Here is a 23825-nt window from a genome sequence, read left to right on the forward strand (position 1 = left end):
GTTTGTTTGTTTTTAATTACATTTTATTAACTCTCTGTGTGTGTGTGTGTGTGTGTGTGTGTGTTTTCAGACAGGATTTCTGTGTGTAGTCCTGGCTGTCCTGGGACTCTCTGTAGACCAGGCTTGATGGGTCAGGCCAGTGGCCTGGTTGCAGCTTCAGAGCTGGGGAAGGTGGTGGTGAGGTTACGTGCTTGGCTTTTAAGAGCTCCCTCTCAATCCTAATTCCCCTCCTCCTCTTCCTCCTCCTCTTTTTCCTCTTCTCTTAAGACAGGGTCTTACTATGTAGCTCTTGCTGACTTGGAACTAGAAAGTTAGTATACAGACCAGGCTGACCTTAAATTCAGAGATCTGTCTGCTTCTGCCTCCTGAGTTCCAGGATTAAACTGACCTGGATTAATGACCTGGAACTGGCAAGTTGGTGCTCCTTAGAACCTTGGGCCCAGCTGTAGTTCCTCCTCCACAAAGCCCTCTGGCTCAGCTCCAACCTTGACCCCCAGGGTTGCTACCCACCGATCTAGGCAAAGCCCAAAGAACTTAAAAGGAAGAGGTTCTTATGTTTATTGCCTGGCTGGGCCAGGTCATTGGGCTTTGTGGTCACCAGGCTTTGTTTCCCTTCTGGGACAATGGCTTCTTCCAGAGGACCAATAGGACAAGCAAGTTCACCATGAGCTGCACATGGCCAAAGATGGGGACACCATAGCTACGGTACAGCAGGCCACCCAGGGTGGGTCCTAGAGTGCGGGTCAATGGATGCACAGATGCAGAGAGGCCCAGCATGGTCCCTGGAAGAAAGGGGGAAGAGCAGTCAGACTCTGGGCAGGTCTCTGGCCAGGCTGCCTACCTTTAGGCTATAGCCCAGCCTTCTGCCCATCCCAACCTGCACTGCCCACTGTTCACAGATGGCTTGAGACACTTTTCAGAGGATCTGTCCATCTTCCTCACAGCTGCCCCTCGACTGCAGCACTCTCTCACCCTAATTAAACAGATCCTCCTCTGCCTGCAGGGTAAGTCAGTTTCTCTGTATGAATGGGGCTGAGTCTCTTTCCTGTTTTAGCTATTTCCCTGGCAAGAGAGGAGTCTGGGAACGGGGTCAAAGGTCAGAAATAGGCCACACCCTCCCAGACCTGCTAGTGTATATCTGTATAGTCTGGGCTCCACCCAGGACAGCCAGGGTGCTGGCTCTCACACTTTCTCCAAATGGGGACTGAGATGGTCAGTGTAAATTTGGCTAAAGGGGTCCCCCAAGCCACTGTAGGGTTCTAGGGCTGGTAGTCTAGTTGGGCATGGTGCCTCTCATATGGCCCTTCTTCTTCTTGTTCCTCCGCCTTTCTCCTATGGATTTAATGGATCTCAGAGGACATGGCCAGGGTTGTGGGCAGGCTGAAGAGATACATACAGGTCCCAAGCTAAGAGCACCAGTGTCCTTGCCTAAGCATGTGAGCCCACATCTCCACGCCTCTGGTCAGCTTCTTGGTGTGGACATGCCTGCTTGTTGGAGCCATGACGCGTGGAGGAGAGCACCCGCTAACACCAATTGCTCGTCTCACCTTGCTTCCCCAGATGGGAGTCTGAGTCGGCCTCATCTTGCTCCAGAAGGTGACTGAACTTTGCTGATCACTAGCCAGGGACTTCTGAGACCAGGCTTTTAAACTCAGTCAAGACAAGGGCCTATAAGGCTCCACCCACACTGAGGGCCTGCTGTGGGGAAACTCAGGGGCAGCCTCTCTCACTGCCCACACTCTTGCAGACATTAACTGACACAGGGCAATTACTGCCTCCTCTGCACCTCCTGTTCCCAGGTAAGCCAGGCGGCTCTTCCTATGCTAAGGGGTGGTGCCACAGGCATGCCCTGGCATTGGTGGCTGGGCCTGCTCCTCCTGGTCAGCCCCACCCTCCACTTGCCTGGCCTTAACACCCTCTTCCTCTCTCCCAGCCCTCTGGACGTGCTGCCCTGGGAGCACAGAGTACCTACCCTAGACAGCCTTGGAGGTCAGGCCTAGAAGATATCCCTAACTGTGTGGATTTGAACCCTATTCAGAAAGCTCTGAGCACTGTGCTGGCAAGGACTGGGAAGTCTCCCCTGCTGTTTTCCCTGTCTGGCCTCTTCACCTCTCCAGCACCAGCTGCCTTCCTAAGTGGCCCCTGTAGGCCCTGCAGGTCAATTTCTTTGATCATTTGACCCCTGCCTGGACAAAGCGTCTGGACTCTCCTCTTTTTAGTGAAATTCTGGCATGGATCAGAGCCAAGCCAAATGCCTCCTCCAGGAAGCCCTTCACTTGTGCCCCTGCCTGACTCTGGACTTGTCTGCAGTGCCGGGAAGGGGCAGATCTTTACCAGGACTCTTTTTTTCTTGTCACCCCCATCTTATCTGACCCAGCCTATTGGGAGGAATCCTGGAAGTTGGGGCCCCCTATGTACAGCTCACCTGTGTCTGATGCGGACACAGCCTTGGTCAGCATGCTGTCTGTGACTACATTGAGAGTACAGAGACTGAATACCAGTCCAGGCATCAAAAGGCAGAAGTGGAGAACATTGGACATCAGCGCCTGTCAGAGCAATGGATAGGGCCATGCTGAGCAGGAATGCTACAAAGCTAGACCGAAACCTACCCTGAGGCCCCACCCACAATGCTCTGGCTGGGGAGGAGGGACAGTGCCAGGTGGCCAGGGACTTGGGCACACACAAGACATGGGTGGAAGGAGGGCCCGAGACCTGCTTCACAAGCCAGCTCTGTGTGTGTGTGTGTGTGTGTGTGTGTGTGTGTGTGTCTTTGGTATACATGCTCTCACCATGCCCAGTCCCACGATAGCAAAAACTAGCACACTGGATCGCAGCAGGGCTTCCTCTGGAAAACGGGTGCTCAGTCTCCCAATGACCAGGCCTTGGATCATCTAGGAAGGGTAGTGTGGGGGAGGGGAAGACAGTCTAAACCAGCAGTTCTCAATCTGTGTGTTTCAACTCCTTTGAGGGTAAACTGACCCTTTTATAGGGGTCACCTAAGACCATTGAAAACACAGATATTTACATTATGATTCATAACAGTAGCAAAATTACAGCTATGAAGTAACAAGAAAAAAATTTTTTTTTACTTGTTTGAGACAGGGTTTTTCTGTGTAGCTTTGGTAATCCTGGAACACCTTCTGTAGACCAGGTTAACCTCAAACTCAGCAATCAGCCCGTCTCTGCTTCCCAAGTGTCATGACATGTTAGCCACTGCCCGGCCAACAGTGAGAATAGTTTTATGATTGGAGGTCACTAAAGCATAAGAAACTGAATTAAAGGGTCACAGCATTAGGAAGGTTGAGAAGCACTGGTATAAATAGACCTTGGCCCGGTCTTCTGAAAGAGTCCTGTCAGAAGAGAAGATATACGAAAGAGATACTTGTGAGCCTCTCTTTGTCCACCAGACCACTGAAACAACAAAATCCAAGGCACTGGATTGCCCCGGGAGTCTCACACTGGGGAGGGAAAGGCTGAAGTCTGGGGCCAGACAGAGGGGCAGCTTGTCTTCCAGAGACCTCACACAGATCTGAGAACTTGTCAGACCACCTTGCAGGAGAGACTGGAGCTAAGACAGTGATGGTCTTACCTGGACCACACCCTGACCAGGACTCTTAGCTCTGCACTCCTCCTGACCTCTGTTTAAGCCTGAGTCTCATCTCTGGAGCCAAAGATAAACCAGAGGGTCACTGAACCTCTTTGTTCCTCTTCCCATTGTAGTCACGCGCTGAATAAATCTTTTCTCTCTGCTTTTAACTCTTTAGTTGACCTCTTGAGGACAAGCAGCTGAACCAAAGTTGTTTGGGCTCCAGGACTTTAGTTCTGAGCCTGACAATTCCGATAATACTTTCAAGGGAAGAGGACTTCTGGACTGGTGGTTTAACGACCCTCCCCATCTGCATCCCTTGAGAGTCCCTCCACCCCCAGCAGGCACTGCAGTGCTGAGCCACGTGGTTCCTAGAAAGCCACAAGGTCACAGAGCAAAGGTTCCTCTCAACAAAAAAGGAAAGAATCAACACTGGGGAGACTCTGGGACACCAGAGACATGACTCATCAGACCAGGTAGCCCAGCGAGAGGTTCCCTATCTCCTTCCTCCATAGGAAGTGCCTGTTTCTAACCGGAGAAGGAAGTGTGTGCAAACAGAGTCAGAGCAAGGAGCTTTCAGGCTGCTGGGCCCAGTGATTGTCAAGGTTCATGGGGGTTGGACCCAGGCTCCTAGAGCCCAAACCGGTCCAGCCACAACCCCTACTTACACAGGGCAGAATCTGGTTGCTTCTTACAGAACCATCAATGGCTTAGAAAAACAAATCCTCTCTAGACTGGTTTTATGGAAGCATTTAATACTGGCCTCAGCCACTTGGACCTACATCCTGACTAACCACCCTGGTCTCAACTTCCCCATTAAGTTGAAAATAAGCTTCTAGATGCCATGCAGACCTCACCGTTATCTGACAAAACAGTGAGTTAGTAAGCCAGCCAAGAAGGCCACTTTCCCTCAGTCCTCCCAACTGTGTCTTCTGGGATGCTGGACACCCAGTTACCTAACCAAGGCAGTCGCTGCTGCCGCCCCTCTAGCTAGCAGCTAAAGCCTATGGTCTCCCCTCCTTTACTCAGACTCCAGTAGACCAGCAGGCTACCCTTCCTTGTAAATGTCACCAAAACCTTGTGTGGTCCTAACAGGGTATTTGTCTCCATGGAGCTCACATCCCTGACCCTGACTCATTATCCACTCATCCATCCCTTGCTTTTTCTTCTACCTGTGTCCTTCCTTTTACAGCATCTCTCTTTCTTACTTGGGATCTTATTTGCTATCCTAATAGCTCTGTACTGTCCCCACCTCAGTGCCCTCTGAATAGCTAGCACCTTAGAACAGCTCTGGGTAACAATCAGGTATCAGGGCTACCATAGGGGTCTCTCTTGAAAGGTCCTTAAGAGACAAGGTCTTCTGGCTGGGCAGTGGTGGCACATGCCTTTAATCCTAGCACTTGAGAGGCAAAGGCGGGTGGATCTCTGAATTTGAGGTCAGCCTGGTCTATGGAGTGAGTTTCAGGACAGTCAGGGCTACACATGGGGAAATCCAGGCTTAAAAAAAACCAAGGCGGGGGTGGGGAGTGTTTGCAAACCTGCTAGAGCCATGATCCTGATCCCATACCTTAGGACTCTCTGGATGCCACTCCCCAAAGTCCCTCAGCCCCTGGGAACCTATAGAAGCATATGGAGTAGGCAGGATATGGCTTAAATGGAGTCTTTCTTCTTCTCAGGGAATTTGGTGATGTGGTTGGAACATGCCTGGCCCTCAGTCCTACCTTCTTTCCAAGGGCGCAAATCTACCTACTCCCTGCTGGTCTTGTGGTCCAGAGCTCTGACACACCCGCTCTTCTGCTTCCCTGCCTTGTACCAGGCTCCTAAACCATACTCTTTTTCTTAAGCCTCTGCAACAATCCCAGATCATCATACTAACACGGGTGACCGTAACTATGGATCCTAGAAGAATCTGTCTCTAAGGGTCTCCAAGGGCTTGGACTTCACACAGGTTTGTGTGGTCTGGCTGCAAGCAAGTGGCAAGCAGCTCATTTATTCATTCTTTTTGAGTAAGGGTATTTTGTAGCTCAGTCTAGACTAAATAAAAATTTCTGTGTAGTAAAGGACTATGTTGAACTTCTGATCCTTCTGCCTCCACCTCCTGAGTGCTGGGAAAACAGGCTTTACCACCAGGCCTGGTTTATGAAGTGCTGAGGATGGAACCCAGGCTCTGCAAACGATAAACAGGCATTCTACCAACTGAGCTATCTTCCCAACAAGCAATCTGTCTTGAATGAAGGTCTGCTTAGCCAGGGGTTTGTTTATTTCTCTTATCCCCAACAGTGTATCATTTGCTGGTGCAGATTAGAGGCTTTCCTTGTCCTTGGTAGGGGGGTTGGCCAGGGAGTCCAGGCCAGCTCTGGACATGGATGCTTAGGGAACAGATGTCCCAGAGGTACCAGGAATGCCACCAAGTTTCCAGAGTGATCTGGACCCGTCCTCTGCTAGTCTCAGAATAGCTACTCCTGTGCACTAGCAGTTAGATAGTCAAGTCATACTGGGCCACGGCTGCATATCACCACCTGCCTCTGCCACCCAGGGTCTGGTCAAATGCCAATAGGAATCAGGGGAGCGGGTAGCTGGCTTTGACTATGCTGGCCCTGGGTTTGGAGTTAGGGGTTCCTGAACAGCTGGCTGAGAGGATACTCGACCCCCTACCTCAAACTGGCCCAAGTTATCCCAACCCCCAGCAACCAGAAGCTCAGGCTCCTAAAAGGACAGCATATTAGATGACTATGCCTCGCTCTTTATGAGATCCTTGAGTGCCCAGGATCTTCCTCTGACATCCCAGCCACCTCGAGGGACATACATTGTAGTTATTATCACGCGACTAAGAAAGGAAAAAGAGCCTGGAAACTTGCTATATTACCCAGCTGGGGAAGAAAGACGCTGACTCCAGGCAGAACCCTATCATAACACGTCCCTTTCTGTGTCTTCAGTCCCTCCAAGTCCTGTCTACTGCCCAGCATTGAGGCATGTACTGGATTGTGCCTGGTCTCTGCCTCATTGTAGGATGGAAAGCCAGGAGGTGAGTGCTTTCTCTCTGTGTGTGTTCTCTGTCACTCAAGACAGGAACCCCACCCCCAGGTGGTTAAGGAGGAAGCCAGGATGGCTTTTCAGATAGATCTCCCAGAGTCTAATGCTCTGGCCTGCAGCACTCTCTGCTCATGCCCACTTACCATCTGGAGGATCCCAAAGAAGGACATGAGGTAGCCAGCCTGTGCAGCCTCCAGCTGGAAGAAGTCCATAGAGATGATAGAGAACATCACCATGAAGAGTCCTGGGGGAGGAGCAGATCAGCCATGGTGCCAGACCCCAGTGCAGTACACATCTCCCTCCAGTGTCCTGGTCAGGGGATTTGCCTGACTAGGGAGGACATGTAACACCATCTGGGATTCTATAGAACGCGACTCCCTGAGGGGCTGCTGGTAATAGTCCATGTGAGCAACAAGGTGCCAGGATGGGGATCCAGGGAGTCATGGGACCCCTCAGAGGCCCCTGACTTATAGGGGTATGGGGGGCATTTCTCAGATTTCAGTCACTGTAGCTGAAACACACAGCCTGGATGGGTGGACCCTATCCCAGCTGGCATAGGAAACAGATTCTTTGTGGTCCCTTCCAGCCCTGCCAGGGGTTTCAATCTGGTGTTTCACAGCCACAAAGCCTCTGGGTTAGGAAGGGGCTGAACCTTTGGGATTTTAGTGCCTCTGAGCCCATATGGAGAATAGATTAGTGTTAGGGCCCTTGCTTGGCTTTTGTGAAGCTCTGGGCTCTATTACCAGTGCTACAAACAAACCCTTCAGACTGTGGTGGTCTCTGAACAGTGGGGTCATTATGGCACATTCAAAGCTGTGCAGACTGTATATGGGTCCTGTGTTCCTTCATCAGATGGCTAGAGCAGGAGTCTCCAGAGTCTGAGTGCCTCTCAGACCTATGTGGTACCTCTGGAAGACAGGCCTGAGTGTCAAGGCTTAAAGATAAACAGGAGTCTGTGGGCTGTGTGTGAGGCCCTGTGGTGGCCATTCAGAAGGGGTTCCACAGCCCTGCAGGGAGAACCCAGACTCCCTTCTCCTCCCTTTGTGCTAGCACACAACTAAACTCTGCACCCACAGGGTGCACTGGGAGCCCCCACAGGTGCCACTGGACAATAATGACTCATAGGCAGAACAAAGCACCACCTAGACCTGGGTCCCCAGCCTTGGTCATTTCAGACCGTAGACACTAGTGGGGGTAGGAGAGTGCGACTCACCTGAAGGAAAGCCAGAGATTACCTTGACCAGGAATACAGGCAGCACGCTGGGTAGCAGCAGCAGGCGGGTGATGGCCTTCAGGTCAAACACACTGGCCTTGGTTCCACCTGGCCACCAGGGGAAAGCAGTCAGAACACTGGTTGTGGGCCCTGGCTTCTGGCCTTGTCCCCCAGGCTTAGAGCTGACTACTCTCTTGGCAGCCTTCCCTCCACAGCCTCTGGGGGCAATGGGCCACATGTTGGCCAGCCAGGTGTTCAGGGAAGATGCACGTGGCATCAGGCAGTTCTGCTAGGACATTCTTAATCTTCAGCCTCCTTGACAAGGGCAGTGGCCCCCAGCCCAGCTGGAAGGCAGTAGCAGCCAGAGAGGCATGCCTTCACACCCATAACACTCAGCTTCCGGCTTCCAGCTATGCCTAGGTGTCCTCTGGGGCTTTACTCGTTCTTCTTGAATTATAACCTCCCGGTTATAATTCTTACAGGTTAGTCTCCATGTTAGTCACTAGGCAGAGGCATAGAGGTGGCCAACCATTCTGAAGAGCTAGCCTGGCCTATATTTGCCTCCTTCTCCATGCCTCACTTCCTTCTCACCTGCTCAGCTAGTAACCTCACGTGACTCTGGACACTCAGCACCTCAGAGACTAGCATCTATCCCATACCCTTGTATCTTCTGTGTATTCCTTGGCTTTTCTAGACTTGTCTCCCTGCTCAGGGCCTTGGCTTGCCTGACTCCCATAACTGTGACCAGCTTGCCCTACCAGAACTCGGCAGCAAGAAGTGCAGAGGAGATCCCATCCCCTCTTTGAGTCCATTGAACCCTTTGTCTATAAGGTCTTCCCTCCACCCCCAGTAGAGGTACCAGAATGCTGCCTTCTTGGGCAAGGTGGTGCCTATTAGCCCAGTATGGGCAGGTGGGGCTTACCTGGATGGGCTGACTGAACACTGGCCTCCTTGGTGGTAACAGGGACACAGGTAAAGCTGAGGATAGCTCCTAGGAGGGTGACCACAAAAGCCAGGATGGCAGGACACTGGATCCTAAGGACACAGCCTGGGTCATATGGTATGCTGTTGTATTGACACACTCTGAAGCACACCCCTTCCCCACCTTGCTCTTTTGGCCCTATTAAGTCCTCACTTACTAAGGGCGCTTAGTCCCAGTTACTTGATCCCTTAAAGCACATTTAGCAAATGACAGTTGCCTCAGCATGCAAGTCCTGCAGGTTCTGGGAGGTGGGGGTGGAGTAGGGTGGGAATGGAGCAGTGAGTCTGAGGCAAAGTGTCCTTGCTCAGGGTGCAGTTGGTTCCCAGGTTTCCCGGGGCTAGATAGGCTTGTGGGTGTCCCTGAGGATGGCTTTAGAGACCTAAGACCAGGTGCAATCCCCCCTGACCCCCCCCCAGTAAGCATAGGCTGGGCATTTGGTAGTCTCTAAGAAATCACCTAGCCAAGGAGCCTAATTTTTAATAAATACTCTTTCCTTCTCGGATACACAAGCTCCTAAACATTCTACACGGGCCCTTCCCTCAGCACGGTACTGCCTACCATAGGTCTAGAATCTGGACCTCATGAGCAGATAGACCTAGGCAGGAACTTGCATTGAAGGTCTAGCAACGTGAGCAGCTGTTCGCACGGATTGCCAAAGTACGTCCTCAGACCTCAGCAGCATCCCACACCTTCCCCATTCAGACTTCTGGACAGACACGAGTGTAAGTCAGGGACTTAGAAAAGCCCTGAAGCTACCAAACAAGACCAGTTCAAGCTGCCTGCACTCCTCCCCATCACAGCCACAGGTGTGTGTTCATGGGCACATGCTTACGCAGACATGTGCTTACCAATACAGAGCATGTCTCTCTCACACAGAGGCACATCATATTCATTTACAGAGACGAGACTCAGTGTGGGACTGGCACATCTCCCTTGGTGTTTCCCTATCCACCCAGGTCAAATGGGCATCTCCTGCTGGTTGTTGTGATTCTTCAATGAACCCCTTCCTGGACCCCAGAGTGAGACCTCTTCAGGCCCCAAAGGACTGGCAGGAAGTCATGACTGACATTTGGAGGAACACCCTTCCTTGGAACACCCTTCCTTGCAGCTCACCTCAGAGGCCTTTCTTTTGGCGGCCGGTCACTGAAGCCCGGCTATCACTGCCCGAGGCATGGCCAAGTGGGGATAAAATCTGCTTTTTTCACTAGATGCTCCGGAAGCACTCAGGAGCAGGTGGCCACCCACAATGCTATTTTAGGAAACACGACAAGTGAGGGTCTGTAATAGGGTGCTAAGTCCCCTTCTCAGATCCGGTCTTCTGAGAGGTGACCAGCAAACCAAAAGGCCAGAACTTCCCTGGAAATGCAGGTCCTGAGTCCTGGATACTCTGCAGAGTCCCAGAAGAACCTAAGCCCACAAGTCTCCCAGAGTCTGAATAGACAGACTGCTGCCTGTGAAAGCTGGGGTGCTACTCTCTTGGGGTTCCACAAACACAAAACACTGAAAGGACAGGCAAGAAGGAAAGCCAGCACTGGAGGTGGGGCTATGTGGCTCAGAGCTAATGTTTTTGCCTTGTGCACAAGGTCCTGAGTTCAACCCCCAGTACTGGGGCCTTGGGGGGGGAATTTCTGAGCCATTGAGGTGGGTCAGAGAGTAAAGGCGCCGGGAGCTTAAGCTCCAGACCTCACGTGTTAGGAGAGAACTGATCCTGCACATTGTCCTCTGACCTTGACAAACATACCGTAGCACTTGCTCACTCCTGCACTCTATCCTCCTCTTTCCCCTCCCCCTCCTTCCCCCTCCTTCCCTCTCCTTCCCCCTCCCTCCCCCTCCCATAGATGTAATACAGAATAGGGGGCTGGAGAGATGGCTCAGCAGTTAAGTGTCTTTACAGCTCTTTTGAGGACCCAAGTATGATTCTGAGCACCCAAATCAGGCAGCTCACAATTGTCTAAAACTCTAGCTCCAAGGGACATGACATCTTTCTCTGATTTCTCTGGCCTCACACATGACATCAATACACAAATAAAAATAAATAATTGTTCTCAGGAAGTAGAGGCAGTCAGATTTCCGGGTTCCAGGGCTACACGGAGAAGCCATGTCTCAAAAAACTAAACCAAACCAAACACTAAAAAAATAAAAATAAATAAGATAAATATATATATGTACACACACGCATTTTAGTAATGGCTAACTATAAAGCTCTGGCTGGTGTAATACTTGCTGTGTAGACCCGGCAGGCTTCAGACTTTCAGAGAGCCACCTGCTTCGGAATCTCACCTGCTTAAACCCTTGACTGGCTAAAATCACACCTTACTTTTTTTTCCTAAAAAAGAAGAGCAGCTATACCCTAGGGCTTTCAAGATTGCAGGATATTGTGACATCCCTCCAGGGCCTTCAGGTTATTGCACCCCTGAATGTAATTCAACAAGCTTCCCCTCAGGGTCCCTCCTTGTGACTTGTACAGGTGTAAGGCCACACTGCACAGGCTTCTTCTGGATGCTTCTTCTCTTTCTTCTCCTCCTCCTCCTCCTCCTCCTCCTCCTCCTCCTCGTCCTCCTCGTCCTCCTCGTCCTCCTCGTCCTCCTCCTCCTTCTTCTTCTTTCTCTCTCTCTCTCTCTCTCTCTCTCTCTTCTTTTCTTTCCTCCTCCTGTCCCCCTCCCTTCTCTTCTCCTCTCCTTTCTTTTCTCTTTTTTTAAGACAGGGTTTCTCTGTGTAGCCCTGGCTGTCCTACAACTTACTCTGTAGACCAGGCTGTTCGGGAACTCAGCGATCTGCCTTCCCCTGCCTCCAGATCGCTGCGATTAAAGGCCTGCACCACCATCCAGCTCTTTTCATTTTTAATGATTAGTTTGCTTTCATTTCACTTGCATTATTGTTTTGTCTGCATGCATGTGTGTGAGGGTGTCAGGTCCCCTGGAACCGGAGTTAGATTTGTCAGCTGCCATATGATAGGTGGAAATTTAACCCAGGTCCTCTTCGCTTATTTGTTTGTTTCTTTTCCTTTTTTCTTTTGAGGCGTGGTTCTTCTATGTAGCCCTGGCTGTCCCAGAACTCACAGAGATCTGCCTGCTTCTGCCTCCCAAGTGCTGAGATTAAAGGCATGTACCAGCCAGGCATAGTGGTGAAAAGGCAGAGGCAGGTAGATATCTGTGAATTTGAGGCCAGCCAAGGCTACGAAGTGAGACCCTGTTTAGAAAACAAACAAACAATCCAAAAATAAAAAACAAAAATATAAGATCATTCACTACCATATTTGGTACATTTTATTTATTCTTCTAAGTTGAACCGAGACTTCAAGGGTATCAGCTCAGCCTCTCATTGCCCTGCACCCCTTCTTACCATCCACTGGACAAGTGGAAACTGGATACGTGGACTCTTGGATACCTCTGTCAGAGAACTGAAGTCCTTCATGGATACTGTTCCCATCTCTGCCCTGGCTGCCTAACTGCATTTCCTCAGCTGCAAATGAGGGCTGGACACAGCCCTGTCTGTCTTTTCCCTACAGTACTCCTGGCGTCCTGCAGCCTAGCTGCCTACACTGATCTGCCAGCCCCTGGGAGACTTCTGACACTGCAGCCATAACTCAGCCAACAACAGTCACTGCTCTTTTCTCCCGGGCCTGTCTGTAACGCTGAGGGTGGCCATGGCCCTCTGCCTGGCCTCGACTCCGCCCAACTCTATCTGGGCTCCTGCTGTGTTCTAGGATGGTAATTCCTTCCTCACCTCTCTGGACCCCTGCCCAATGTCTCGGCTCTGACAGGAGACTGTAGAGCCACGGTCCTTGATGCCAGGAGCTAACATGCAGGTGTGGCTTACGGCCTTCAGCTACACATTCTCTCTTGTGGTATCTATCTTTCGTAAGAAATGGGTCAGGGGACACCAGAGCACCATCGAACACTTAGCCTGTGGCTCAGTGATAAGCTCACCTGTGCCATCTACCCTGTCTGTGCCAAGCACTCAAGCCCTATGGCTAAGATGTGTCTGAAAACAAAAATTCCTGCAGGTAGAGTGCTCCTATAATCCCTAAGCAAATTTTGAATCACTTTAATTTGGTGCTTTCTAAGCTGGAGCTCCCTCTCCCAGCTCTTCTTCCTGCCTCTCCACTGTGACCTCGGGACTCCAACCAAATGACCAGTTTCTTCTAGCCTGGAGCCTTTGAAGACTTGAGGGGTGAGGGGTCTTTGAAGACTTGAGGAGTAAGGAATAACACTCCTCCTCCCTGGTTTTGAAAGGTCTATGCTTTAAGGCCTCAGGGATCAGATAAGGTTTTGCAACCAATGTGTCATATGCTCTGGGTATGAACAGGGGTCACAAGGCCATCTGGTATCCAAGAGTGTTTGCAGGTGGCCACTGTTATCTCTGGCAACCTGACCCTCAGGGTCTGTGGCTAGATACCTTGCAGCCCTACCAGACCTGGTGGCCTCTGCTCAAATTCCTGCTCTTTGTGGGTGACTTAACAGCCCAGACTCCAAGGCTACAGGCCCGGCTGGGCCAATAATAGGCAAATGGCCTTACTGGGACGGGTGAAGAAAGTCTCCTTTTGCTGTGGCCCTGGGTCACCTTCCCTAGGGTTAGCATGATTTTTCAGCAGCTCTGTCTTCCCTGGGGCCTTCTTGCCTGAACCCCATTAGACCTTCAAGCTTGGGTCTGGAGAGGTAGTCCAGTTCTGGCTACAACACCAGTTCTGCTTACAGCAGTGATTCTCAACCTATAGGCTGCAACCCCTTTGGGGGTCAAACAACCCTTTTAGATATTTACGTTATGAATCATGACAGTGGCAGCTTCAAAAATTACATCTATAAAGTAGCAACAAAATAATGTTATGGTTGGGGGCTCACTATCACCTAAGGAACTGTATTAAAAGGTTGCAGCATTAGGAAAGTCGGGTACCATTGGCTTACAGGGCCTGTTCACAGACTGCCCCATTTGCCAGTCACTGTTTCTTACCCCAGATCTCGGTCACTGACTTCACCTCCACAGCCCTTAAGATTGAATCTAGATGTCTCATATTGTCTCCTAGGGTCTTCTCCTGATACCCATCAGTGAACCTTCAAAAGAATGAAATCTGACCCTCTTGGGTAGCCCTCACCCCCAACTCCACCTAAGGTACTCACTGAATGTTTCCAAATGGCCAGTACCATAGCAAGGACTTTCCTATATGGCTGCTGGGGACTGCATAGGTCTTGTGCTCCATACTGATGGTGGCCCCTGAATGTGAAGGATATCCTCACCATCCCCACATGCCTCCATTTTCCTGGCTCTGGCCACCCTCAACCCTCGAATCTTCTCAAATAACCAGGACATTTTGTTTACAGGACTATGCCTCTATTAGCAGGGATCCCCACTCCTCTCTGGCCCTGAACCATGGCCCTGAATGTGCTTAGGTTAGAGCACATTCTTAATACCTGAACTGGGCCTTGAGGGCCAATGGCTTAGGACCCAGGCTGTGCGATGTTGGGGTTCAGTGTGATAAGTCACAGGACCACCCCCATATGCTGATGGGTAGGTAGTTGCTCTGGGCTCAGGGCTGTTCTTGAGCAGCTCAGCCTCTTGGTCCTGAGCAGTAGGCTGGTCCAAACCAGTTACACCAGTGCCTGTCCCTGTAGGCTCCAGTACCAAGTCCACTTCCTCCTCCCACCTGCTGCCCTGGGCTTCAGAGATGGGCATAGTTGGGATCTTTCAAGGGGACAGACTCCCAGGGGTGGGCAGAGAGACAGGGGACAGGGAGATCTCTATGTGAGCTTAATTACCATCAAGGAGGGGGAGGGTAAGGTATAGGTGTCATTTGCCTGAGGCAAAGTCAGAGGTGTAAGGTACAGAGTAGACTTAGGGGGTGGGGTGTGGGGTGGGGTACTGGGAGGTGGGGTGGAAGGTAGAAGGATAGGGTAAGGAAGTCTGGGCCTTAGGGCTGCCTCCTTGGCCTCTACAGAAATGAGAAGTCAGTGCAAATGGGTTTAAATATCTAAGCCTCCAGGCTCTCGAAAAGGTGAGGGACAATCACATAGCTGTGTGAATCCTGGAGGGCTGATTGGCTTTGGGTGTGGCTAGTCACATTTGAATGGGACAAAGATAGACCCCTCAGCCATAAACCATCAAGAGAGAACTTTCTATGGGCCTCCTACAACTTTCTTCGGACAACTTGAGGTCTGATCATGAGGGGTTCCATCTTTTAAGTGACAACTTGAAGTCCCCATTTTCACTGTGCACTGCCTCCAGGTCTGGGCACTGGACTGCTTTCTTTCCTAGATCTCAGTTCCCCAACTCATTCTTTAACTTAGAAGCTGAGGCCGATCGCTTTCTATATAAATGTCTTGGTTATAAAGGGATCTTGGGGATAGAAGGAGCCAGTGCGGCTGGTAGACTATCCTGGGCGGTGCGGCAGAGGACAAGAGTATCTTGGGAGCTGCCCGGGAGGCAAAGGGAGTGAGTGGTGTCCTCTGAGTCAGTGGCTAGGATGTAGAAAATGCACTTGAGGACAAAGGGTGTGTGTGTAAGGCTGGATGGGCAGACTGCTTGTGGAAGCATGTGGCTGGCAGCAACGGTATCCATGAGGGCTGCTCAGTACCTGAGGGTGAGGTCACCCCTGCAGTGCTCACAACACGGGTGAGAAAACATGTGGCGGTAAGGGAATGTACCCTTGACTCTGGCAGCAGGAGGGTGGCCTCATGAATGGTGCCTACCCCTGGGTGCCTGCATCTTCTCCCCTGAACATCCATAGTCTGCTTTTCCTTACTCTGTTCTTTCCTACTTTCCTGTGGCCCACCCATGAACCCCAACACAGAGGCCACAGGGACAATGTTTTGTCCCCTTCTGGGCCTGAGCTGATTTGCCATTGCAGCTCGGGTCCCTGTTCTCTCAAGGTACACAGCTCCTCTGCTTCTTAAACTTGAAAGGGAGTACCCGGAGCAGCCTGGAGGATGCAGCCATTACTGTTCACGCTGGAAGAGGTGCTCAGTGTACATCTCCAAAGTCCTTCGGTTCAACAGTCCCCATGGGACCCCACAGGGTGCGCCCAGTTTGGACTGCATAATTAGTGTTGAGACTTGAGTTTGCATTTCCCTCCCACCCTGGGCAGAAACAGGCAAGATTCTGTTCACTGTCCCGACCCCATGGCCATCTCTGGTCTAGTCACTGTTCTTACTTGGATGGTGCTGAGTCCCCATTTCTACCCCACCCCCATCTCCCTGTGTATGCTCTACCCCACTTTGCTGCCCCCGACCCTGGGGTCTCTGCATCCTCCAGGACTTGCCTTGCTCTTTTCTTGAACTGGGTCTCCACCCAAAACTCACCTGCATAGAAATCCTGATAATCATCTATTCCCCTCCCCCACCCCAATCCTGATGTCTTTCTTTCCGTATCTCATGTAGTTCAATCCAACTTTATAATATCCGCGAGAAATGTACTGTCTTTTCTATTAACCCATTAAATAAGACAAAACTTCATTAAAAAAAAAAAAGAAAGAAACTGTAAAAGAGCTGGATGTGGTGGTGCATGCCTTTAATCCCAGATCTTGGGAGGCAGAGGCAGATAAATTTCTGTGAAGTTGAAGTCAGCCTGGTGCACACAGCAAGTTCCAGACCCTGTTCTTTTTTTTTTTTTTTTTTTTTTAAGATAGAAAAGATAAAGAAAAAAGAAGCTGCTTGGCCCAAACCGAAATTCCCCCAGGGCCATTGCTTCTTGAAATCAAAATATGTGCTCAAGTTCAGGAATTCTGCTCAAAACTGCATCGTGTTTATCAGTGCTTTAAACCAGCCAATCATGCAGGGACACTGAGGTGGACGTCAAAACACCAGACTGAGGAGCTCTGGCCACTCAGCATGAGGCACAGGACCCCCTCTGATTAGGAGTAAAAACCTAGGAAGAGCCTGGGGCTTGCCAGCTTGGCTAGGCATGACTACAACCCCTGCTGCTGAAGTGAAACCTTTTGCCTTGCTGGTCATTTTCCTAGGAACCTAGACCCATTTCTAAGACATTCTAGAGACTTGGACTGTCTTGTTTTCTATTGTGCCCCAGAATCTAAAACCCCTGCGGCACTGCTGAGCAGACAAGCCCAGCTCTCATTCACATACTCAGAGGACATTCAGAGCCACAACGACGACGAGCCCTGTCATGTGTCCCTGGAGACCTTGCCAAGCTGTGTCTGTCCCTACTGCAGGGACATACAGACAGACCATCCTGGAACCATGCTGTAATGGGGTCACGGTGTCAGCCCGTGCCTGGATCTCTAAGCTCAGCCATTACTCACAAACCTCTACTGTAATTGGGGTTGGTCTGAGGAAATTTTGGGGAGCCTAGGTTATAGGCACTCAGGAGGCCCTGGCTTGAGGAGTAAGTGAAAACTCTGAGAACCTACAACTGGCATTGTTTATCCAAGGTCAGAGAGCCTTGTAAGGACAGAAGTGTCCCTCTAAAACACAAAAATGTAGGCTCTAGGAAAGCCCTGTCCAGGAGCACACACCCGTGCCAGATGAGGCACATGTCCCAGCACCACAGCTGATCTCATGAGATTTTGGGGTGAATCACAGGCAGGTGAAGGCTGACTCTGAAGCTCTGACTCGAGAGGTGCAGAAGGTTTGGGGCAAGGAGCGAGGGAACTTGCTAAATTCAACGAGGCTTTTCTCCCAAAAGGCTTTCAGCTACTTAAAAGATATCCGAGCCTGTCCCCACCGCAAGGGACAAAGGATCAGAACCCAACAGAGGCCATCCTAGAATCTGTATTGGGGTATCTTCGGGGAGGGGGGGAAGAGCTGAGTTCCCAGGACAGGGCCAACTGAAAAGAGTTCAGACAAAGCCAGGGGATCTACTAGTGAGCTTTTCCCAACGTGGCACTTTTGGGCTCATGGCTGCCTCAGTAGTGCCCTCTGGTGGCACCCCTGGTGGCAATGCCACCCCAAGTTCCCATGCACCCTGCAGGCAGGCTGGCTGGTCCCCAAACCCTTGTAAATTAGGTGGGAAAACCAAGTCTCAAGGGAGGTGGTGCTGCTGGGCCAATTGTGCGAGGTCGAGCAACCTGCCCAATGACTCCCTAGCTCAACCATTTCGCTAGGTCACTTACCCGTATGCGGTGCTAAGGGTCCCGCCAAGCAGGGAGCCGAAGATAACTCCAACGCCAAAGCAGAGGCCCAGCCGGCCCAGTGCTGTGGGCCGCTCTGTGGGCACTGTCAAATCAGTGATAACCATCTGGGCAGCTGCGGGTGGGAGGAGGCTGAACTGGATGCGGCCCCTCACTGTGGAGCACCCACCCAGGGGTCCAGGCCATGCCCACAAACTCCTTCACCTTGGCCACACCCCACAGCCCCTCACCAAGACCGTATCCCCAAAACCCCTCCATAGTACCTCCATTCAGACTACCCCTTTACAAACCTCTCCACTCTTAGTCTGGCCTGCCCCAGACAACACACCATCTCTTCATCCGGAGACTACCGCTCTTGTCCCATCCACTGGCTACCTGCCCCCCTACCTGAAGCGACGTTCCTACCTGGAAGTGTGTGCATGAGGGCGGCGGGTAGACGTGAGGCGAAGAGCAGGAAGACTCCAGGCAGGGCTGGACTACAGGAGGCCACCAGGAGCAGGTACAGAGCAGAGGCCGCCAGGAAGGAGAGCGAGAGTGCGGCTCGGGCCCCACACTGGTCTGCGAACCTGGGCACACAGGGCAGGTCAGACCCCTGCAGGCAGGGGCCCCTTCCCTCATTTCCCACTCAGGGCTGGGAAGCTGGTGAACGACTGACTACCCAGGGAGTGTGTGGGCACGTGGGCTTCTACCAAGGCTGTAAGGCCCACCAGTTGGAGTTTGGGGTGTCACCAATGTGGCACCAAGGATACTTGGAAGTCGACCAGGGGCTGGACCCGTCCTGCATCTGTCCTTTCATTGAACAGGGATGCCAAGGACCTGTTAGGACCCAGACTTTGAGGGTCTTGTGGGTTGAGGGACCTACATCCCTCACATACTATACCTGCCAAACACAGGCCCACCCAGAAGCTGAAGCACCCCAAAGGTCGTCTGTAGGTAGCCAAAGGAGACGGAATCTAGGCCCAGTGTCCGAGACAGATACTGAAAGACAAGGAGGGTCTGGAGTTAGGACTCCTTAGACAGGTGGGGTAGAAGGGAACAGGGGGCAGTGTCACGAGAGAGGAGGCCTTCCATAGGGACTCTGTTCCTTGTCCCTAGCCAAAGACTCCTGGCCTACCCCTCTGCAGGACCCATTTCAGGTGGGCCAAAGAACAACTTCCATCCTCAATATTCTGTCTTCAAAGCATTATATTATTGCCCCCAGGCCAGTGAGCAACTGCTCCCAAACTCCTTAGTAACCTCAGAGATGTGGCCCATTGTCCAGAAAGACAGTATGCTCTGTGAATTCCTTAGGACTCAGCTCCTTTTGTGTGTACATGCATGTGAGAAAGAGAGAGAGAGAGAGAGAGAGAGAGAGAGAGAGAGAGAGAGAGAGAGAGAAACTATCTGATGGGAGGAGATGGCAGTCTCTATACAGGACCACCATTTTTTACCTGAGTCTTCAGCCTTATGCCAAGGATAACACTCCTTCAGCTCCCCTCTTGAGACCTTCGAGGTCACTCAACAAGGACTCTCTCCCTAGTGCCTTCTTGTTCAGCTTTCCTTAGCGCCTGGTGTCTGTCCCAGCTGCTTTCTTTCCCACCTTGCCTGAAGCAGTTGCTTCCTCATTCCTCTTCCTCTCTTCTCAGGGCAGCTCCGGCAGGCTCCTCTGATGGGCACCTGACTCAGGTGGCTTGCTTCTTTCTCTGTGACCCTGTGCCTAGACTATCCTGGATCTCCTACCTAGACTGTCACCAGTCTCTGCTGGCCTCCTTTCAAGTTTGGAGAGCTTGCTGCTGCCACCTCCTCCCCGCAGAGCCCCACCCAGCCAGCATACCCTCATCTACTCTGTACCACATCTGAGGTCATCTCCGGCATAGTGTAGCAATTGCAACTGCCGAACACCTGTTCTCCTCAATCCTCATTGGCTCCTTGACCATTTTTTTTTCATTTTATTTTATGTGTATGGATATTGTCCTGGCATATAGTCTGTGTACCATATACATGTAGTGCCCACAGAGGGCATCATATCCCCTGGGACTACTGTTACAAATGATTGTGAGCTACCATATGGGTTCTGGGAATCAAACCCCCGTCCTTTGGAAAAGCAGCCACTGCTCTTAGTTAGTTAGTTCCCTAATGCTTTTGTTACCTCTGGTAGCATCTCTGTCCTCTTGGGATTGGGTCCAAAGTCCTAGTGCCATCTCTGAATTCCTTTCCCTCATCCTCACATGCTGTAGCTCTGCCACCTTCTCACCTCTCCACAGCTCTCCCTAACCATCTTGGAGTCTCTTCAGCATCTGATGGGTGCGGTCCTGGGACCTCAATCCTCTGTAGGTACAGGCTCAGCACTAGCCTCAGGGCCTTTGCACTGGCAATGTTTTTCTGCCTGCCTTCAGTCTGCCTTCAGTCCTCCACTCTTATGTTGCCTTCTCAGCCAAATTTTCCTAACCCCACATCTGCCATGTACCCTCAGACTCCCAGAACCCTCACCCGTCCTCACTCCCAACCGTCTCTTCTTGCACTGCACAGTATAACCATTAAGCTGCCACTACTCAAACCCCACCAGCCACCAGCTCTGACGGCCATCTGTCTGGTCCTTTGTGCTCCAGACTTAAAGAAGACAGGCTGGCCAACCAGGGCCTTTCTCTGAGAGCCACTGCAGTTCCCTGCAGGCTGTTCTGAGGCTGGAATTTATTCTCCTTACCAGCCCTCCTTTTATGAGAAGCAAGGTAAGGCTCCCGAATTTCAGGAAGGAGGCTTGTGTTGGGGACCCTTTCTATATGTGAGTGGGCAGAGCTCTGCTTAGGAGGGTGATAAAGGGTGGAGTCCTGAACTGGAAGTGTCTGCCACTCCCAGAATGGTGACAAAGGCCAGGGCTACCTCTAACCCATATCCCCAGCTGCCCACAAGGTCAGCTCTGCTCCTTTGGGCTCCAGGGAGTAGAGGAGTGGAGGACCAGAGAGGCAGGACTTAGATTATCATTTGGTATTATCCGACTTCTTCTGTTTCCCTGAACCTTGGACTTTTGAATATAATGTGAGGAGAGTTTGATTTCAATTCAAATTCCTGAGTGCCTGGGGCATCTCACACCCACCAAGCTTGGCCTACTGACTGTACTGAGGGCCAGGTCCATATGCTGAGTGGGGCCCAAGCCTAACACCAAACCAACCCCAACCTAATACTCCAGCCAACGTGGGCTTTGAGAATCTTTGAGGGGTCATTTTAAGGTGGTTTGTGGACCCAGGTTAGATGGAAAAAGGAGATGACAGTCAACCCCTGAATTCTAAGCTCTCTTAGATACTGCCCCCTTGTGGGTCAACTCCACAATGGTTTGTTGAGTGACTAAGTGATAGTGAAAAGTAGGAATGAACCAAAGGGTGTGGGTGGGCACTCGTAATCAATAGTGACTAATCTGCCCCGCCCTTCCTTGATCCAGGTAGAGCTCAGCAAGGCTCTTGTGGGATCAAGTCACTGAGCTCACATGTTGGTGGTTGGGAGAAAAACCAATGGAATGGGTAATATGGAATAGGGTGTCTAGTATGGATGTAAGGAAACAGAGGGAATGCCCAGCAGGACAAAGGGATGGACAGACATGATGTCAGAAAGGACTGGAACTTCATTAGTCCTTTGAGACAGGAAGAGGGTACTTTCTCAAGGAGGACAGAAATGGCGGTGGGATGATTAATGGGTGCAGTTCCTAGGATCCTTAATTTATCCAGTATCAAGCCCCACCTCGCTCCCTGCCATTGCTCAGCAGGAAGGCATGTGGCGCTCTGGTGAGGGGTGTGGGTGCTACTCACTGGTATGATGGAGAACTGCATGAAGAGGCACGTTAGCTCCAGGGCCGCCAGAACATAGGTCAGCATGATGACCCCCTGCCGGGGCAGAGCAGCCATACTGCCGGGGAGCTGGCCAGACATCCTAGGCAGGTGGCGTCCAGGAGGACCTGAACCAGAGCAGGGCAAGCCTTGCAGCAGGCAAGGGCAAAGGTCCTGTTGATTCTGGCTGGATGCTGACTCACTCTGTTGGAAAGGGTGGCCTGTGCCTGCAAGAGAGGGAGAAGACAGTGGCTGACTGCAGAGCTCATCAGCTTCTTCAGCTTCCTCAACCTTCAAAAATGGTCCCCACCCGCCAGCTCCTGGTTTAGGTCATGGTCTCCATAGAAGAGGAGACATAGAAGTGCCACCCCTGCAGGGGGCACCTCCACCTGAAAGGGGCATCTGGACGAGCCTCAGGTGTCCTCCTCGGGAAGACCCCATCCCTTATTTCTAGAGGAAATGCAGGCAGCTGTGGTTTCTGGCTATTGCTTTTGGTGGGTACAGGGATGATGTAAAGTCATTATGCAGGGGCTGGCTCTCTTGACCCCACCTTTCTTCTTTAGGGACCTGAGTGGCAGTGGAGTAGGGAATGGGGGACAACTCAGCTCTTCCTCATCCTTACAGAGCATCTCAGTCTCACAGTAGGGTGCTTTCCTCCCTCTTAAATTCCTCCTTGGGTGGCAACCGGATTTTGTAGCCAGTCTGAGCCCCTTTCAAAGTTTTGCCTGGTTTCACCGTTAGGGCCCCACTGCCTTCGCCCGACATCTCGTTAAGGGTCCCGAGCTACACCCAGAAGGGCATCTTGGGTACTGGAAGCTCAACAGGTGAGCTCGGATACCTGCTTTCGCCTGAAGAGAGTGGGCTGTGATCCCGGTGAGGGAGCCCTTCCAGGAGTTTCCTGACACAGGCCCTTCCGTAGTCACCCGGAAAGGCCCCACCCCACGATAGCTTGGGTCCTCCCACTTCATCAGGGCTGGCCCTCCCGCCCAGGAGCTCGCTCCACCCTCCCGGGGATCCGGACTAGTCCGAAACAGTGCGTCTGAGATTCATTGGCCAATCAAGACACGCCTACCGAGGCCCCGCCCCTCCCTCTCCCGAGCAGTGCTTGAGAGGTTCCAAGTGTTGAGGCTTAGGCCCTGCCCTGGACCTTGGTCCAGAGGAAGTTTGAATTCTGATCGCTCAAGCAACACAGGGTGTTCATTTAGGGTTGGGGAGGGAAGACGAAGAGACGAAGGAGGAGGAAGAGGAGGGGGAATGGCTCTGGGATCCACGAGAAGGGAAAGCAGAAGCCAGGGGAGGCTCAGTGATATTACACTTGTCTGGGTAGTTCTTGGACACCAAATCTCTCTCCAGTGACCACGAGGCTTCTGGAAGCTACAGAAATGCCTCCTCTACCCCGTCCTGTATGCCCTGTTCTCACATTTCTGGAGGGGCAGCATCCGGCCCTGATGATGCCGCTGAGGGAACCCCAGGAACACACTCTTCTAGTTTGGCCCAGGCCAGTACTCTCCGTACCTCATCCCTCTCCTGATACATTGTTCACTGCTAGGAAAACAGACATTCCTTTACACGCCGGCCCCACCTTTCTACCTTGCAGTCGAGTAGGGGTCAAGCCACAGGCCACGAACATCAAAATCTCTGTTGCACATTCACCCCAGCTCAGCAGATCAGAAACAGGAAGAATTGTGACAGTGGGACAGACACGCGGCGCCCAGGGATGCCCAGTGAGAACATGCCTCAAATTGGCGTTCGAACCAATGAATCAGGCCCAGCCAGGGCTCCGTTCCCAGGTATGCGCAGTATGTTTGGGGTAGATTCCAGCGCGAAAATTGGAATGGGAGACGTGTTGCAAGTGTTCCCAGGTCCTCTGCCAAGAGGCTACAGAAACTCATCACATCTTTCTGAGGGTTGGAGGAGACCCATTTAGCCAGGGCTTCCAGGAGGGATGAGAGGAAGACCGATTATGGAAAGAAGAGGACTCAGGCATCAGGAATCTCAGGACTCCTGGGTGTAAGACCAAGAGTCTAGGTCCTTCTGAATTCCCTGCGGGTAGAAATGAGGGATAGTTCCTGAAGGTCAGCTCCTTGATTGGGTTAATTCTTACCTGCTGTGCAGGTGACATCTTTACGGATGCCAGT

General features: G+C 51.7%; 1 protein-coding gene across 1 annotated transcript; it reads right to left on the reverse strand.

Annotated features, from left to right (window-relative positions):
* Positions 1–591: 591 nt before the first annotated feature.
* On the reverse strand, positions 592–22634 carry SLC67A1 (solute carrier family 67 member 1). The gene is made up of 11 exons (XM_080913181.1): positions 22526–22634; positions 21670–21914; positions 18771–18868; positions 18296–18456; positions 17873–18005; positions 8755–8867; positions 7833–7940; positions 6763–6863; positions 2790–2891; positions 2426–2546; positions 592–782 (listed from the first exon to the last, which is right to left on the reverse strand). The coding sequence occupies exons 2-11, from the start codon at positions 21787–21789 to the stop codon at positions 595–597; spliced, it is 1245 nt and encodes a 414-aa protein (XP_080769307.1). The 5' UTR covers positions 21790–21914; positions 22526–22634; the 3' UTR covers positions 592–594.
* Between the last annotated feature and the right edge of the window lie 1191 nt (positions 22635–23825).

The sequence above is a fragment of the Micromys minutus genome, assembly GCF_963924665.1.
Source record: "Micromys minutus genome assembly, chromosome: 2".
Classification (NCBI taxonomy): domain Eukaryota; kingdom Metazoa; phylum Chordata; class Mammalia; order Rodentia; family Muridae; genus Micromys; species Micromys minutus.

What these genes read in the sequence shown, in the direction of transcription:
- SLC67A1 (XM_080913181.1), bottom strand. Translation starts at nt 21,789, where the DNA reads ATGTCTGGCCAGCTCCCCGGCAGTATGGCTGCTCTGCCCCGGCAGGGG. An exon ending in ACCCTTAGCACCGCATACGG is followed by an intron (nt 8,868 to 17,872) that starts GTAAGTGACCTA and finishes CTGTGTCCTTAG; the next exon opens with GATCCAGTGTCCTGCCATCC. An exon ending in TGTTCAGTCAGCCCATCCAG is followed by an intron (nt 7,941 to 8,754) that starts GTAAGCCCCACC and finishes CCTGGTGGCCAG; the next exon opens with GTGGAACCAAGGCCAGTGTG.